The sequence below is a fragment of the Aplidium turbinatum genome, chromosome 13 (assembly GCF_918807975.1).
Source record: "Aplidium turbinatum chromosome 13, kaAplTurb1.1, whole genome shotgun sequence".
Lineage (NCBI taxonomy): Eukaryota > Metazoa > Chordata > Ascidiacea > Aplousobranchia > Polyclinidae > Aplidium > Aplidium turbinatum.
This window is the reverse complement of record NC_137484.1, coordinates 24,526,970-24,544,731: the sequence shown is the minus strand read 5'-3', so window position 1 is coordinate 24,544,731 and position 17,762 is coordinate 24,526,970. Positions and strand designations below refer to the sequence as shown.

General features: G+C 38.9%; 1 protein-coding gene across 5 annotated transcripts; it reads left to right on the top strand.

Annotated features, from left to right (window-relative positions):
* The first annotated feature begins 4,145 nt into the window (after positions 1-4,145).
* Positions 4,146-17,676, top strand: LOC145781902 (phospholipid phosphatase 5-like). Of its 5 annotated transcripts, none has more exons than XM_082593594.1 (7): positions 4,146-4,283; positions 12,759-12,864; positions 13,165-13,273; positions 14,570-14,748; positions 15,433-15,551; positions 15,834-16,004; positions 16,438-17,676. In XM_082593594.1, the coding sequence occupies exons 3-7, from the start codon at positions 13,178-13,180 to the stop codon at positions 16,620-16,622; spliced, it is 750 nt and encodes a 249-aa protein (XP_082449720.1). In that variant the 5' UTR covers positions 4,146-4,283; positions 12,759-12,864; positions 13,165-13,177; the 3' UTR covers positions 16,623-17,676. The 5 variants fall into 5 exon arrangements, with proteins under 5 accessions (XP_082449720.1, XP_082449718.1, XP_082449716.1 ...); XM_082593590.1 differs by lacking the exon at positions 12,759-12,864 and adding an exon at positions 9,619-9,767 and having other exon boundaries at positions 4,195-4,283; XM_082593591.1 differs by lacking the exon at positions 12,759-12,864 and adding an exon at positions 9,622-9,767 and having other exon boundaries at positions 4,250-4,283.
* Positions 17,677-17,762: the final 86 nt, after the last annotated feature.

Genomic DNA, 17,762 nt, shown 5'->3' with positions numbered 1-17,762 from the left:
TGTATTTCATTTTGATTTAAAAAGTCTTTGTATATTTCTTTCAGTAGAAGAAGTAGCTAAAAGAAAAAACAAATCTAGTTTCATTGGCGTTTGAACGAACTTCAGAATTTCCTCGAATTAGGCTATATTTTGTATCCAATTTAAGATGAGCTGTTCGCTATTGCAATCAGTGTCGGTCTGGCGGAGAATCCTCCTTGTTTAACCATTTGTGATGACAGTGTCCATGTTTCTGCATTGTAGAGTAGCGTAGTCCATATATAACATTTCGCATTTCGCTTTGGAGTGTTGATGTTAATTTTTCGTGTTAAAATCAAATATAAGGATTATTAATAGGCCCTACATTTCCCGCAACTTAACAATAGATTATTTCCTGCAAAGATGAAAAATAATTAAAATCAGGTCATTTACAAACGCTCATACGTAATTTGAATGTAATCCGTTAAACCAAAACTGTTTTTCTTTCTAACCTTCTTTCTACACTGATTCAACGTCTAATCAAAATCAACCTGGGGACCTGTTTCTGCTTTAATTATTCCATAACCAACTCAATCTTAAACTTTGCTTACATATTTCAGTACAAATTATTACATCTAAACTTAACTGATATAATCTGACAATCTATCAACACAAGGAAAATCTGGAAAATGTGAACTGGTTGTGAATTCATATTCAAACACTCTGCTTACTATAGACTTTAGACCTTACAACGGCTTAATTACAGACCTGCTGCAGGAAGCAATCCAAGCTATATCATATCCTGACACATATACTGCTTAGGATAGGCAAGCCTCTGGTGAGTGAACAGGTCTCAACACGCTCAAAACAGGAAGCAGGCTGAGCTCGCACATCCACAAGAGAGTTATAAACCTACCCACTGAATCAACATCCTTTTGCATTAATTTAACGTTCGTATCGAACAACCAACATTCATTACACCAGCTGTGTAAAGCCAAACGACTTCATTACTTTTGACAAAATGAAATTTATATTTAAAGAACCTTGTTACCAAATATATATTCTACTCTCTAACCTACTTGTGCAAAATATAATTGATGCTACAGTAACAACAATTGATCAAACACTAAACGAACCAATATTATACTTTTACCGTGCGGGCATTTATGTTGTTGCCGAACTTGTGAACAAAAAATTACTACATGTCCTTGTTGCAGAAAACATATTTCAAAAACTATCATCGTTTATCGTATTTAATAAAATAAACTTTCATAGAGTGACGTAACACACCGAATATACCTATATAATATGTCAATACCCACAAAATGTCAATACCCACAAAATGTCAATACCCACAAGATGTCAATACCCGTAAGGCGACGGCACTTGTCAATACCACTTCCGTCAATACCACTTCCGGTGATACCACTTCCGGTGATACCCTACCTATACCCTACCTGTGGTGATACCACATCCGGTGATACACGGGGCAATAAGTCAACATGATTAACTACTCACACGCGTGCCAAGGGGGGGGGGGGGTTGTAACCCCCCCTCCCCTTGGCTAAGCCACTATACCACTATATTACGACATATACGATATGCCATAAAATAAAATAGACATTAAAAGAAACAGCCATTTCATCAATTGTGAATGTTTGAAAAATACATTTTGCTTGAATAAAAACTGCTAAGCATGCAAAGTAAACTTGAAATCTGGTTTAAAACCCTGTATGCAGTGTCCATGACCAATTGGATGTTTGTATGTTTGCAAGCATAGACGGCAATTGATTGAAATTATAATGAAGGCTAAAAACTATAAAACAGCCATTCAAGGTTTCAGATTGTTTCAACTGACGTCATTTGGTTCAGCATTGGTTTCAGCTGAGTCAGCACCAACAAATGTTGCTATTAAAATGTATTTGCAGTTGTATAACGGAATAAAGGAGTCTGATCGATGCATGATTTTAACCATAATAATAACAAAAAATTACCCCCACCCCCCCCCCCCCCAGATAAGTTAAGTCCGCCCGCCTTGGGACTAATATCAGCTGTTTAGACGTACATCAAACGATTTGATGCGGATACATAGAATTTCAACAATAATTCCTCACAATATTTCGGGGGGGGGCCCGGGCCCCCTGGGCCCCCCCATAAATCCGCGCCTGTCTGTGGCCGTAGAATCATTGTAAAAAGGACGAATGTTGCTGTCTGGGTAGTGACAACGCAGATGGTCACCTGACCTGATAAATAGAAGAAAATTAGTTTCTTGATTTTGTAATAAACACAAGAGAAAGTTGAAAACTGAAATGGAAAATATCTTCAAGTTTGTTTGTTTGTTTATCTTTATCCTGCATTGCGGGAAAGCGGACTTGAGCGCTATGCATCGGTGTACGTCTTCCGAAGTTCCGACGTACACCTGACCCACGCTGCAGCCGACGGCAATGTCTGTTTCCAGTTGTCTACTCTACTTGTGACTTAAATTTGGTACTACCCATTACTCGAAATCAATCACTGGGTAGAGGCAATTATCGTAAAGTTTCTTGCCCAGAGAAACAACAGCAAGTGCGGGTGGCTGGAGTCGAACATACAGGCTCTCGACTGCGAGCCCAACGCGCTAACCACTCGGCCACTGCTGCCGAAGTGGTTTTGTGACGTCAATACAAAGTAGCAAGGTGTCCACTCGGTAGGCATTGTCTTCCTTCTCAACATCCAAAGTGACTGCAAACTTGCTCAGATGAAACAGTAGACCCACACTTGCTAGTCAAGAGAGCTAGAACATTGTTAAATGTCAAAAGGTGTGTTCAGTTCAGTTTATCTATTTCTAACCGTCACAGAGAAAACAATTGGTTGGTTGGTTTTGAATCTTTAATCTCAGACTGAAATGCTTCTGATGGGTTATTCCTGTTAGTTTCGCATACTTGTAGAGGCTTTGAATCAATAACGCAAGGCCAGTTCCCGCGATGGACAGCGTGAAGTTTTCGATTGTTGTTTGTGAATTATTCTATCCACTAGGTGACGTTGAATGGAGAGCAGTGCTTGAAATAGGTAGCCACTTTAACAAGTCGAAATTCTGCCACTGCGAATGACTACAATGCAACCGCCAACCAATCAGAACAGGTTATAAGAGGCTACCGTCCAATTGTGACCCTTCTAGCACTCAGCCAGAGAGTTAATGCTTGTTTTGGACTTTATTTGGTAATTAAAGAAGAAAAAGAGCAATAACAGTGGTGGGAATCGAACCCGCGTCAATTAAATGGCTACTTTCTAGCCCTAACCCTAACCTCTAAGCCAACCAGCTGACAAAAAATCCATCACTTAATTTGCTTTCTATCATCTTCTTTTCGCTATTTTTTACGTCACTTAAACCGTAGCTTATGATTGGTTGGCGGTTTCATTCTAATCAATTTCAGTGGCAGAATTTCGACTTGTTAAAGTGGCTACCCTTGAAATACGTTACTCGAGCTCACACTGCGAGAGTCGAACCAGCGCCGCTTGATCTTGAAGCATCTTTTGTGAAAAAGTTGAGCACTTCACCAACTTTAGCCATTACCGAGATACGGTAGTGGTAATAATTGTGAACATAACAGAGTTTCAGAACACGGTAGAAGCGACATAGCGCAAACTTTAACTGTAGACAGAGTCTCCGTTTTGACTCAATACTTCAATCATTTAATCATTTTATTTTTCGTTATTAACGCGTCCGGGACGAAAAAGATACTAACTACAAACTCGATATAGGCCTGCCAGCACGTTAATGAACGGGAAAAGGTGGCAAAACCTTGAAAGGTTTAAAACGTGCCTGAATGGAAAATCATGTAGTAGGCTATATATCAGTAGTTTGCACGGCCACAAAACCCAAAAAACAAATAGCAAAAAATAAAACAAAAACAGAGAAAAGCACACATGTAGTAACTCGGAACCTTTTTATTTATATTTTCTTTCATTATTTTGCGCATCAGTGCTGTGATTTGGTATTGGACACTCTCAATAAACAAGAATCGGTATGTCTTCCAGATTCCAGTCTTTCCTCTGTGGTTCCAAAATAAATCTTGAAACAAAATAACTTGACTTGATTCCCAAACAAAATTTCTTATTTAAAGTTTGATCGAAATTTTTAAATCGTCATGGTTGATTGAACCGGATTCCAGTCATCAGTTCAGTTCCAGTTGGTTGATCTCATTCATGGTGCTAAAGATTTCTATTCCCCGCGATTTATTACCTCTGGAAAACTCTCTTCGCCCAGCTGGGATGGGCTTCATGGGAAGAAGAGGGTATTATGTATTGTCGGAAATCTTATTAAGGTTGATTATCATTGCTGTTTTTCTGTAAGTATCTGTCCGGGACTACAGAGAAGGGGACTTCCGACTGAAAAACGGCATGGGCCTTAAGAGGGTTACTACCGCTGAAACGAAAATCGACAAAAGATAACATCTAAACGTCTTTCTGTTTCATGTAACAACTTTTACGGGGACTAAGCACAAAATTGAGTAAGCTGTAGTTATATTTACACCATATACAGGGGTCGATCTTAACTTTTTTTTTCACTAGCCCACCGGACTAGTTGCTCCCCGTTTTCACTAGCCCGCACGATTTTTCACTAGTCCGACCAGTTCACTGACTTTTCACTTGTCTGATGACGTATTAAAAATAGCGATAACTACCCAGTTAACACTCAGCGTTAGTCACTTTGTAGTAACGTTGAATCAGCATTTGATCACGATATATTATACAGACGAAATCGGTTAATAGTATACTGCTTTAACATATCAATCGTTTATTTGAATTGGATAAAAGCACCAGGATTTGCTTCTAGTTTGCATACTTCATTCATTTAATCGTATAATTGTGCCTGTTAGCGAAAAGAGAATGTCTCTTTTTTGCTTCGCATAATTGTCTTCAATGTTCAAAGGCGAAATGAAGCAGAGGGAGACATACGCATGCGATCAAAACAAAGACAAGTGTCTGTAATCCCAGGCCATAAGCTAATAGACATCGCACTACAAAAAAAACAATTTTCGCACAGCTGGGCTTCATTAAAACAGAAGAGCACACAAAAGGAATAATCACACTTCCCAATAAAGAAGTTTAAATGCTTTTGATGTCATCCGTGGGCGACTGGCTTTCCAAGAAATGGGACACGGACAAATTATTTCGGCTTGAGAGGGAAGTGTTGGAAAGCATGTCCAAAAGTTTAAACCAGAAAACGTTGGAGAATTTTTTTTTTAATTGCTGAAAAAAAAACAGGCTGCTGTTGTGAAATGCAGTGCATAATTTCATTTGTGCAGTTTCGTTCAGTTGAAGAACATTGCAAAGCATATAATTATTTTACCAGACAGCGCAAAAGACTTGAAAAAAAAACATTGCGATTTCAAAACAAACAATGAGTGTGAGCCGTGTTTTTCTACCATACCACTATTTTCGTAGGCCACGTTCCATACTCAAAACTACACAGCTGGTACGGAGCTAAAAATAGCAAGATTGAATCAAAAACATCAACGTCAAAGTTCGCGTTGTGACATCACAGGTATCGGTGAGATTAAAAGAAGTCCGATTGCCACAGTTTGCAGAAAAATGCTTTGATCGTAAATGCTCTCCCAGTCAGCAAAGCTGGTCTTTTTTACATTGTTTCAACGTCTGCAGATGATAAATCAATGTAAAAGTGACCAGTTTTGCTGGTTGGAAAATACAGCATAGTGCTATGTAACACAGAACTAGTAAACTCTTTAAAGTTTAACCAGAATTGTAAACAGTTGTAGGAAGTATCAGTTGTAATGTGGCGACCGCCGACCTGGCGTGCTCATTACTACCACGTGTCGTGGGCGTGTCTAGCGAAAATGCGAGAAAAAAGTAGTCACGGTCTCAGGTGACCTACTTTGCAGCCTTCTTCGTGCAATTTCGCCTCTGGCAAGCAAATTTCTGCAGTATTTCAGAGTGAGAGTGACCTCAGTGACGTCGCCAATCGCCATTTTGTAAACCAACACTTTTCACCAGGGAATATTTTCAATAGCCAATCGGACTAGTACTGCAACATTTCTACTAGTCCGCGCAAATTTTCACTAGCCATTGGCTAGCGGACTACTGCTAAGATCGAACCCTGATATAGTGTAATCATTACCTCAATAGTGTTGCCAGATAAGGAATTCTGCCCTAATTTAAGAAAAGTTTAAAGCTGTTGAAAATAAAAACTTGAGTTTTGTAAAATTTTTTAGTCCTGTGCAAAGATGAAAACGCTCATCTTATTCCTAACTCTAACCCTTACCTTAACCGTTCCTAACTTTAATCCTAACTCTGGCAACACCTGATTGTAACCATGGCATTAAGTGTGGAAAAATAGTCCCTTCCAATTGAGTATATGGTGAGAAAAAATATGCAAACACTGATAAAACGTAACGTAAACATTTCACTATAACTTTTAAAATCATAAGGCTACATGGAATCGCCAATACTATAAGACCGTATATATTCATTTTTTGGAAAATTAAACAAAGATGATGAATACTGCTGCAACGCCGACTTTGTTAGGCCTATGTGTTTCCAGTGGCTCCAGGTCCCCTGCTGCCATGGGCAAGCATATTAACCCTTGAAAGGGGGGTTTCACGACTGCCAAGTCGCTCATTGTTGCCTGGTTTCGGAGGATGTTTGAAGTTCTTTGATTGGGGTAGGATCTCTACACAAACAGATAGAAAATAATGTAGTGCAGTCGAGCAGTGATACATACAAAATATACTAATTTGCATCGTATTTATGACCTCAGCAGTCAACAGTAGCATTTGCTAAATTCTGGAGTTTTCAACTGCAGTAATCGTTAAAGCAGGCACGAATTTAAATAAGACAATATAAATTTATTACCTATCAGTTTAACTATTCACCTGCATTTACTTTTTGTTGCTTCCTCCACCTTGAAGTTTTCGAATTTTGCGGCTTGGAACTAAACTTGAAGGAGCATCTTTTGAAGAATTGAAACGTTTTAACTCATTTTGGACAAAGCTATTAAATGCAGAACGAATAATCCATTCAAAATTGCAGTGTCCAGATGAACATCTTTGTTTTAAAGCCGTTCCAAAACTTCCTCTTGCTTCGACTGATGTCATTAGGGCAGAAGTGAAAGCAAACGCTGGTTTCACAAAGTGAACAGCTTGTGTTTCACGGCTTCATCGGCTACAAGAGCTGTATAGCTTTGCTGTCACTGCTTTGGCTGTTCATTGAAGCAAAGAGCTCTCTGTAGGAGCAGACAAACCTCCACGATCAGCTAACTCAAACAGCTGGGCATATTTCTCTGGTACACAGTCTTGGATTTTATGTACATTTACATCTTTCACAAGCAATTCTTTGCAAGCAGAGCACTTTCTTCGGCTGGTTGCTGATTGCTCTGGTTGCTCTTTAGACTGGTTGCTCTTTAGCAGCCTTCCAGTGTAGTCCGGGAACATCGTGAATCTGGGGTGGTAAAAGGATAGACCCTCGGCCCCAGATGCTCAGACGACGACGACTTTCTTCGGCGAGATACACTACGTCCAATGTATCCACTAACAAAGTACGTAACATTAGCATCAACATCAGATCAAATCGTGATGTTTCAATAAATGCAGGGTTTGATGGCCCATAAACTTCCAAACCACAGACAGTTGACTCACTGAAGACACCTGCAACATCAATTTAAACAAAACCTAAAGCTTTCAAGAAAATAACTCAGCGCATGCAAGCGTGCTAAATGATTGGAAGAGATTAACGTGTTATTTCAAAGGTTAATCAAAGCAAACGTTGCTAATAATTTGGCAATATTAAAAAATATAACACGAACAATTCATTGACATGTAAAACTGTAAATTTAGTGTTACACATATGGCCATTAATACTAAGATACTAACTTTTGTTAAGTAAAAACAATATATACTTACTGAGTGCATGTTGAGGATAAGTTCTTGCTATGATGCTGGGATTGAGTGAAGCTTTCTTCAATGAAAATGCCACTTTCAGTGTTTTGTGCTCTTCAAGAGCATACAGGTGTTTAATGTGCAAAAAAATTCCAGTACATGAATCTCCAAGTAAATCCTGATATCCAGATGTAGGAATACACATGCGATCCTTATTAATAAAATTGTTGAAAATATTTTAAAAATTGTGTGTGAAGTCAAATATCAGAAACAATCTCTCCCCAGGCCTGGTTGGATGAACAATGCTGTGCTGCAGCTTTCCTCCACACAAGTCAGTAAACATTTTTCTGTAAAAAAGTACAATATGTTAAAACATTCTCCTTTGTAGCCCAAGGCTATTCAATTATATCAATTATACACCTACCTATGACCTTGTTTTGCAGCTATTATTATTGTAAAGAATGCATGGAGCTGAAGATACGCACACTTGGCAGCTTTAGGAAACCTATCCTTAAACCCTTAAGTAATGGTAATCTGTGCTATCACCAATTGCGCATTGTAATCTGCAGTTTGCAAAAAACCACACATTGTGTTAAAAAAGCTGCTTTGGATACTGCAAAATTTATTTATAACGAAGTGGCTATTTTTACACACTTGTTGCCATGGTTATAATCAGCTCAGTTGTTGCCAGAGTTAGGATTGAAGTTAGGAAGGGTTAGAGTTAGGATTAAGGTTAGGGTTTTGATCTATGCCCAGAACTAAAAAAAATTCCAAAATACAAGTTTTTGTTTTCAACAGCTTTAAACTTTTCTCAAATTAGGGAAGAACTCCTTATCTGGCAATGCTATTGAGGCTATTATTACACTATATAGTGTAAATATAGCCACAACCTATTTATGAAATCATTTCACTATAATGGTTCTTAGGTGGATAAGTAAGGAAGCCTACCTGTTGCATACATGGTTGTCAACCGATACCGCCACAACTACAAGCAAGTCATGTAAAGACAGCATAACCTGTTTAAACCACTTGTGTAAAATTCCTATATCCAGTCTGTTAACAGGAACGAGACAAACAACATCCTTATAATGGCCATGTGCAGACTGAACCATGAATGCTAACACTGTCTTTGCAGGTATGCCATCTTCAGTGAGGCCAATGAATGAACCATTCGAATACTCTATCTATTCTTTGTGCAGAGTACACTTCATCAATCATTAGAGTTACTACACATTCTTCAGTCTTCTTTTTCGGTTTTCCGGTTAGATTTGTAGCCTGACTAGCATTGAGGTACACAACATGTATTAACCATATTGCTGATAATTGTGACAAAAAATGTACAAATATACAATAAGCACTGAAAAGCATATGTTTGCAGGTAATTTTAGCCTAGAATACATCAGCCAAAATTGTTAAAAACATGTCCTGTCAATAGCCTCATAGCAATTGCAGCTGAAGCTGAACTGTCTAAAAAAAACTCAAAAAGCCTAGCCTAAATCAATATTTTATAACGTTGCTTTTCTCACCATTACTCTGCACACTTGTCTTAACTTTAAAGCAAAGCAAACTTAGACTACTACATCACTTAATGAGTTTACCTCCAGTCTTCAACTGACAAACCAATACTGAACACGCCATTAAGAAGTTCGCGCATGCGCACAACGACCCTCTTAAAGCCCAATCACAGAAACAAAATTTGTTCAGTCGGAAGTCCCCTTCTCTGTAGTCCCGGGTATCTGTGTTCATATGCTTAGTTTTGCTTTCTATTTACCTTTGCAATGGCCTGTAGCAGAAGACAAGTCAATTTTATAGAAGAAGACAAGTCAATTTTATCTTTGGAATGCAAAGAAACGATGTTGTGGAAATCAAATGTAAAAGTAAAACCAACAAGAGAAAAAGCAAAGTTGTACTGGTTTACTACGTGCATGTAAAGAACATGTAAGATATAAGGCCTACTAGGCGGGTGCGACCTAATTCGTACCATGAACAATTCGTACTGTCAGTTCTTACGGTACCTTGAAAAGATCGAGAGAAAAAATAAAAAAAGCCGAAGATGCTGATTGCAGTTTCCGCAAGGTTAGGGTATAGGTTAGGTATCGGTAGTTAGGGTATCGGAGTATCGGTTAGGTATCGATATCCGCAAACAAACTGAAAAGATCAAGAGAAAAAATAGAGCATCGCTGATCGCAGTTTCTGTTTTTCCGCAAACATTTAAAAAATTCTGGTAATGATCCTAAGAGTTTGCCGAAGTCGCTGATCGCAGTTTCCGCAAACATTTTAAAAGGGTTAGGGTTGATCGGAGTTTCCGCAAACATTTTAAAAGAGTTAGGGTGTCTCCGCTAACAAACAAACTGAAAAGATCGAGAGAAAAAAATAAAACAAAGCCGAAGTTGCTGATCGCAGTTTCCGTTTTTCCGCAGTTTCTGCAAACATTTTAAAATTTCCAGTAATGATCCTAAGAGTTTGCCGAAGTTGGCGAAGTGGCTGATTGCAGTTTCCGCAAACATTTTAAAAGGGTTGGGGTTGATCGAAGTTTCCGCAAACATTTTAAAATTTCTGGTAATGATCCTAAGAGTTTTTGTTTGTTTGCGGAAAATTTTAAAATGTTTGCGGAAACTGCGATCAGCGACTTCGGCTTTTTTATTTTTTTCTCTTGACCTTTTCAAGGTACGAACTGATGGTACGAATTGTTCATGGTACGAATTAAGTTGCATACCTACTTGGCTACATGATTTACTATTCAGGCACGTTTTAAACCTTTCAAGGTTTTTCCACCTTTTCCCGTTCATTAACGTGCTGGTAGGCCTATATTGAGTATTGGAGTTATTAGTGTCTTTTTTGTCTCGAATGCGTTAATGACGAAAAATAATATAAATGAATGAATGTGCAAATTTGTGACCATCGACATAATTGTGTCCGCTTCACAAATTTGCATTTTGCAAAAAAATTAATTTGACCGAAAAAAATTTATCAGTTTATTTAACAATTAATGTTATCACAACTTGTGTAAGTTTTATATTTTTACACCAACTGTACCGGGGCAACACTAAAAGGCGGAAACACGGAAATAAGCCGAAATAACTTTAGAATTAAAACAGTCATAGTATTTAATGATCTCACAATTGCTTCTAAATAATATCTTTCAATGATATTTCAACATAAGAACATGTTCGGTATTGAGTTGTGGCTAAAAATCGCATTTCCGCCTTTTTCCTATTTCAATAAATTCCATTAAATTTCGAAATTTACTCCAATAACTGTGGAATTAAAACAGTCAAAGTATTTAATGACCTCACAATTGCTTCTAAACAATATCTTTCAATGATATTTCAACATAAAAGTAGGTTCGATGGTAAGTTGTTGTTAAAAATCGCATTTCCACCTTTTTCCATGTTGCAACATTTCATTCTTTCATGATGAAGTTATCGCTATGTTAAACAATATGGACGCCAAGATCGTATTTCCGCGTTTTCTACATCGGCATTAAATCGCTACTTCTGCAGACAATACGCCATTTCACGCCCAGCTTATTTCCGCGTTCCGCATTTTAGTGTTGCCCACTGTACCGGTATGTGACTTGTTTTTTGGCTTTGAAATTACATTTTTAGAAAAACTCCATTTTTTTTATATATAAAACGAAAAATCCTGACTTTTAAGCAGCATAAATATAAATATGTCAATGAAAAGTTATCAGGGTCCCACTGTTGTTGCTGTCATCACATTATTTACCTTAGGTTGTTTGCAGATCGTTATTAAGCAGATCGCATAGACTTCTTTCGTCAGAATGACAGTGGTGTTGGGATACATTTTAGAATTAAAACAGCAATCATGAAATGCTATTGTAATTTTAATACACACAACAATACCACCAAATTATTATACGCTTGAGAGTATAAAAATATCTTTCTAATAAAAAAAGAGTAACTGTTCAAGTTAACAAATACGATTTTCAGAGGTCCTTAAAAAAATGGTCGCAAATTTGCACATTGGCTTTCTGTATCGGTGAATATAATTAGGCAATGGGCAATTGGGCATGGCTACCAAACCTAAAAGTTCAAACAAGTAGATGAATTAATTAGTTGAGGGTTAGTCATCATCTCATTCCTCAACCAATTAGAGTGCAAGGTGTAACACTTTATTGGTTATTATTTTTGGTTTGTTCACTATGTAGCGTCATTTAGGAAATGTTTGTACATGGTTTTGCAGATGTGGGGCCAAGTGGTGAAGTTATTGCTTGTAATTTCCATTGATATAATGGTTGGTGGTTAACTACTGGTTACAAGCTCTAAATTTTTTGTATATTTTTCTTTTCATAGAATAGTTAACTGTTTTCACATAGTTTTTTCTGATCAGGTAGTTTTTCAGATACCAAAGTAGAGTAGCCTACCGGACTACCGGCATATATATTGTTTCTATTAATATGGGCAATGGGCATCCAAACAGACCAAAAGTCAGCAATTTAACCCTTATTTTTAACCCGTTAATTCTTTTTGTAATTTTCAGGTTTATTGTTTTTGTAGCAATGGCAGACTTTTTTTTATCAAGAATCACACTTATGCACTTATGGGATTTTCATATGAAGTCACTTTCCTCTGTTGTTGCAATGATAGATCAACAAAAACTATTGTTCAAACTGCAAACCAAATAAGCATTTGCAGTTTTCTAGACACAAGTAAACACCCAATGAAATAATCAGTGCATGCCACTGCTTTGTGTTAACCTGCAAGCCAATAATAAATCCAATTCGGTTTTGTAAATGTCTTCTCAAATGAATAGGCCTATTGTACTAATGTCTTTGTTTATTTTTAAATTTAAACTTTTTTTTATTTAATAGTGTGATTGTTAATAAAAGGTAACATTTCTTCCATTTGACATTTTGATCTGGCAACCCTGTTTTGTGGGCTTACACTTACACAGTAATGTTGACAGGGGTACAGCTTGGCATTATTTGAGGGACCTGAAAACTTAAAGAAGACTACTGCGTGTTGTTTGGAAATGGAACATTTTTCTTGATTTGAACCCGTCGATCTCATTGGTAACGCGCCAAAATATCCTCTCAACAGCCCTGGGCTTACAGATTTTAAATGTGTCATTCTCATGGGATGTACTTGTCAAAACCAAGTAGCACTTTTGAATATTCCAATGAATAAAATAGTTCCAATATGAGCAATATATATTTAATCCTTTTATGCATTTAAGCCTTGAATGCAAAGAGGCAATGTTTAAAGTTTTTAACATTTTTGATCAAGAAAAGTTTAAACTTTTTATTTTATGAACTATGCAACTGAGAACTTCACAACCACATGGACTTTATATTTTTTTGTTGTGATTGCAGATCCACAGAAGCGATGGAACCATTCATACGTATCATTCAACCCGAAGAATGGTACCTGTATAAGAACCCGACGGTTACCGACCAGCACATCAGCACTGCAATCCTTTATGTGAGCTAAGTTTATTCTTTTCTATTGATTTAAGATTGCACTGCAATTCTAACTTTACGCCTATAAAATAGTTGGTTTGGAAAAGTTCTCCAACCTTTTCTACACCTACCCTGTGTTTTATGGAAAACAGGACATTTTCGTTAAATGATACAATGCAATTTGCCTAACGCTGCTTAAGGGTTAAATAACATGATGCGTTCTACTGGTACAAATTAAGCTAAACTATCACAAGATGTATAAAGTGACAATCTGCTTTTATTTATATCCATTAATTTCGTCAATCAAACACCACTGACTTCTTCAGGGAGATAGACCAGGTAGTGACTACCTGTCTAGCATGGCAAAACACAGGACCATGTAAATATTGCTGAAATCAACTAAACATAATGAAAAATCAACTTCTAGACAAAAAATTATCGCTCGCAAATTTTGAACTAGAAAAAAGGGGGTTTAAGTGTTAACGATCAACAAGAAAGTTAAATAAATAATTAACGGCAGAGAAGACGAAACGTCGGAAATAAACGCAGATTGTCACTTTATACATCTTGTGATAGTTCAGCTTAATTTTCACCAGTAGAACGCATCATGTTATTCAACTAAACGCCTGGTGAACAGCTTCATTCAATTTTCAGCTACGTTGAGGGTGTTATCCGTGATATCTAAGCAGCCCCTAGGACTGAGGAGAATGGTCATTGTGTTGAAATGAATGATAATGTTCTAATAGAGTGCTCTTTTAATCTTCGGGCCTTAACGAGTAGCAAATCTTTGAGGATAAGAGAGAGCAGCAGGCACACATAAGTAGAAGCAGAGGTTAAGGTAGATGCTAAGATACGAGACACACCTGTCCCTTACACCGCAGCAATAATTTGCTGAGTGCTTGAACAATCGAACGAAGAACTATTTTCGCAACATTAAAGCATGCTTGAATTGATAGCAAAACAATAGATATAACAAAATGGAGGGAGTTCACAGCTGATCGATCTGTTAAAGCAGAAAGTTTTTTTTTTTTTTTAGATAAATAGATTTTGCCTCGGCTTTTTGCATGGTAGGCTATGTGTTGTTTTTGCTGTGATGGCCAGAAACAAAACAACCTGAACTGGCCAAGCCCCTTAGATTTGTTGTCAGTCGTGGCTGACATAAATTTGGGAGCGTTTGCTCGAACCTTGATGTGGCTAAAACACAAATTAATTATTTGAAGCTCACTCGTCATGTTAGTGAAGGCTTTACGTTTGCACTTACAAACTGTTGAAGCTGCCATGTTTCGAGTAAAGTTTCAAATGTGCACAATTCCTCCAGCTGATCGGCATCTCCGCTCCCCTCCTTACCATCCTGATATTCAGTGGAGTCTTCCGGACTCCCCATCACGACTTCCTCCCTGCATTCCTGTCCGCATCACTCGCCTTCACACTGAACGGACTAGTGACGAACTGCATCAAGTTGTGCGTGGGACGGCCGAGACCGGACTTCTTCTTCAGGTGCGACCCAATGTAAACCAAGCGATTGCACGTGGAAGCTTGCTTGTGCTTAACATGGGATTGCCTGCCACCGCCACTCATCCGTCTGACGACATCTTAGCTGAAACTATTCGACGCGAGGTAGTTTGACGTCACGGCCGCTTGTGTATGCGAACTTATTATTGCTTATGACGACAAAGGTCTCTTCAAGTATTAGTAAAGAAGTTTCGTGTTGTCATGATGGTTGCTTCTCAGCGTCATCAACACTTAATGTTCCTCTCGACTGAATCAACCAGTTAGTGATGGCAGCTAGATGTCATCAACTCCACAGCTCATACGACAACAGGATTGATTGGTGGAATCTCGGGCTGCTCGAAACAAACAGATTTCAAAACCATTTCACGTAAAATTCTTGTTCTTTGTTTCGCTTTGTTTTGCAATAAAAACAGTTTAGTTTTATTATGAATCCGGAACGCGACGATGATTATGATTCTAGTTGTGAATATTCTACACAAAAATATTTTGCTTGGTCTGGAAATTTCGTTTCGTTTTTGGAAAAATATTGTTTCGTTTCAAGCAAGGTAACGAAGTTTCGCTCAAATCGTTTTTAATGATCAAAATAAAAACCTGGGGCTTTGTGTAATCATGGTTTGTCCCATTGCACACATGGGTCAAGTAGCGTTATCTAACCATCCACAATTACAGGTGTTACCCCGACGGGAAACCCCCACAAGGTCAGCCCTCGACCTTTGACCTCGTCTGCACCGGCGATCATGACGACATAATCGAAGGGAGAAAAAGCTTTCCAAGTGGACACTCGTCATGTGAGCTTTGCGGAGATTATGTTGTCATATTCAATGAGCTCGGTATGCCCCTACCCATCCCCACTGTAGAACCGGCCGCGCAGCGATAACGCGTTTCCAAAGGAGCCAAACCCGAAGCGTCATGACACGATTCAAAAGTGCTGCAAAGGTGTTAATGGCTGCCCGATGTGGCAACTGCCTCGAGATGCACGGAAATTTGCAGCGAGTTATTTGTAGTTGCTTGACATGACTCGCTTCAGTGACTTGTTAGGTATTAACCTGCCATTCGAACCTCTTGTGCAGACGCGTTTGCTACCCTTGGATTCTGCACTCTCTTTATTTGCGGGAAGTTGCAATGCTTCACTCATGCCGGGAGGGGGAGGACTTGGAGGCTCTGTCTGGGGCTCGCACCCCTCTTGGGGGCAGTCATGATCGCCCTCAGCAGAACAATGGATTATCGGCACCATTGGCAAGGTGGGTGGCGCGGATTCCCCATTGGAGGAATTTCTATTCCTTTATTATTTTATCAACTTTTTCGTTCCGTTTTTCAATTGTTATTGTGAAATGAACATCTTCCATACGGTAACTTTAAATTGCTGGGTGTTGTTGGGATGGTTTTGTCTCTGCTGATGTGTTAAAAAATAATCGTCACTGACAGAGACATTTGCAGCAACTGCTGGACTCCATACTTCCGGCCGAACTAGCGCAGAATTAATTATAGTTTTATCCCTATTTGTTGCAAAAAATGTCATTCCAAGACGGGGATTCTATGTAGATGTGGCGTTTTCTAGTCAATTTTCGCGACTGATTTTATCTGATTCCGGTTGTAAATACATCGAGGTAAGGTCCCCGGTGGGATTTGAACTCGTATCTCATGATGCCGTGTCATGACGTTGTTTGTGTTCAGACGTCGCAATTGGCTCCATCCTTGGCTCGTCGATAGCCTGCCTCTCCTACTACCAGTACTACCCTCCACTGTCGTCCGAGGCCCCCCACCTGCCCCATATGGGGGCAGACAAGGACCAGAAGGAAATGTACACGATGGGTTCATCCGGCAACCTACTCGTTACAGACCCAGTGAAGCATATGTAGAACTAAGCGTTACTTTTACGCGAATTCAACGTAACTTAACCTCCATTCAACGGTGCATTTGTGTTGTTGGCGTTTGATAGCATGGTGAGATCTAAGTTCCATTCCATGTTTCGCCCTCCAAATCTTGTAACGTTCTGTCCGGTGGCATAGAAGGAACGATCATTTCTCCAAATTGCTCTCCTCTACGTACATTCGATTCGCCTCCGTTGTGACACATTTTGTTCGTTTATTGTGACAGCTGCAGTTGTTTTGACTTTGAGACATGATCCCAATTACGATTTAATGACAAGGCTAGTAACAAATTATGTCGATTCGCCACTTCATCCAGAAGGAGGTGTCGATATAGGCCAATTCTACTGTAGTTAGAATACCCTGACCGGTCGACGTCAGGCAAAAAGTAACATTTGAAATGACCAGATCTGAATACTTTGGTCAAGAAGGGAGCCACTTAAACATATAACTGGTTTCCAGTGAGATCCCAATTGCTGCAAGGACATCGCCAACCAATCAGAAACTACGCTTTTCGTGACGTCATCAAGGTTGGGTTTCTGACAAGAACAGGGAAAAACGCAAATCGTAACTCGAGTCACCGGTCAACTCCAAAACGCAAGTCACCCTTTTGCCATCTGAGTTAGCGCAGAGGGTTAAGGCGATGATAGTCATTTCGTTGACGTTGGTTCGATTCCCACCACTGCCATTGCTCTTTTTTTTCTTCTGTAATTACCAAAATTCAAAGAACAATCAATTTTCTGGCTGACTGCTAGAAGGGTAGCCGCTAACATATTCTGATTGGCTGGCGGTGTCCTTGCAGCAATTGGGATCTTACTGGAAAGTGGCTCCTTCTTGACCAAAGTATTCAGATCTGGTCATTTCAAATGTTACTTTGAAGTTTGCCTGACGATGCCACTCCCAAAAGTTACTGCAGACGCAGGGTTGCCACCTCAATTCCTCAAAGGCATGCTTAGAAAAACTTACGTGGAGTACTCTAACTTTCATTCTGTAACACGCTGCGTGCAATAGAGATTATGAAGACCACAAGATGTTTGATGTTGATTTATTTCTGAAATTGTGAATGTAACTTGGTGATTTCTGGTCCGCTTGGTAGATGGCGATGCGAGGAGCACGTGCCACTCCAGACCG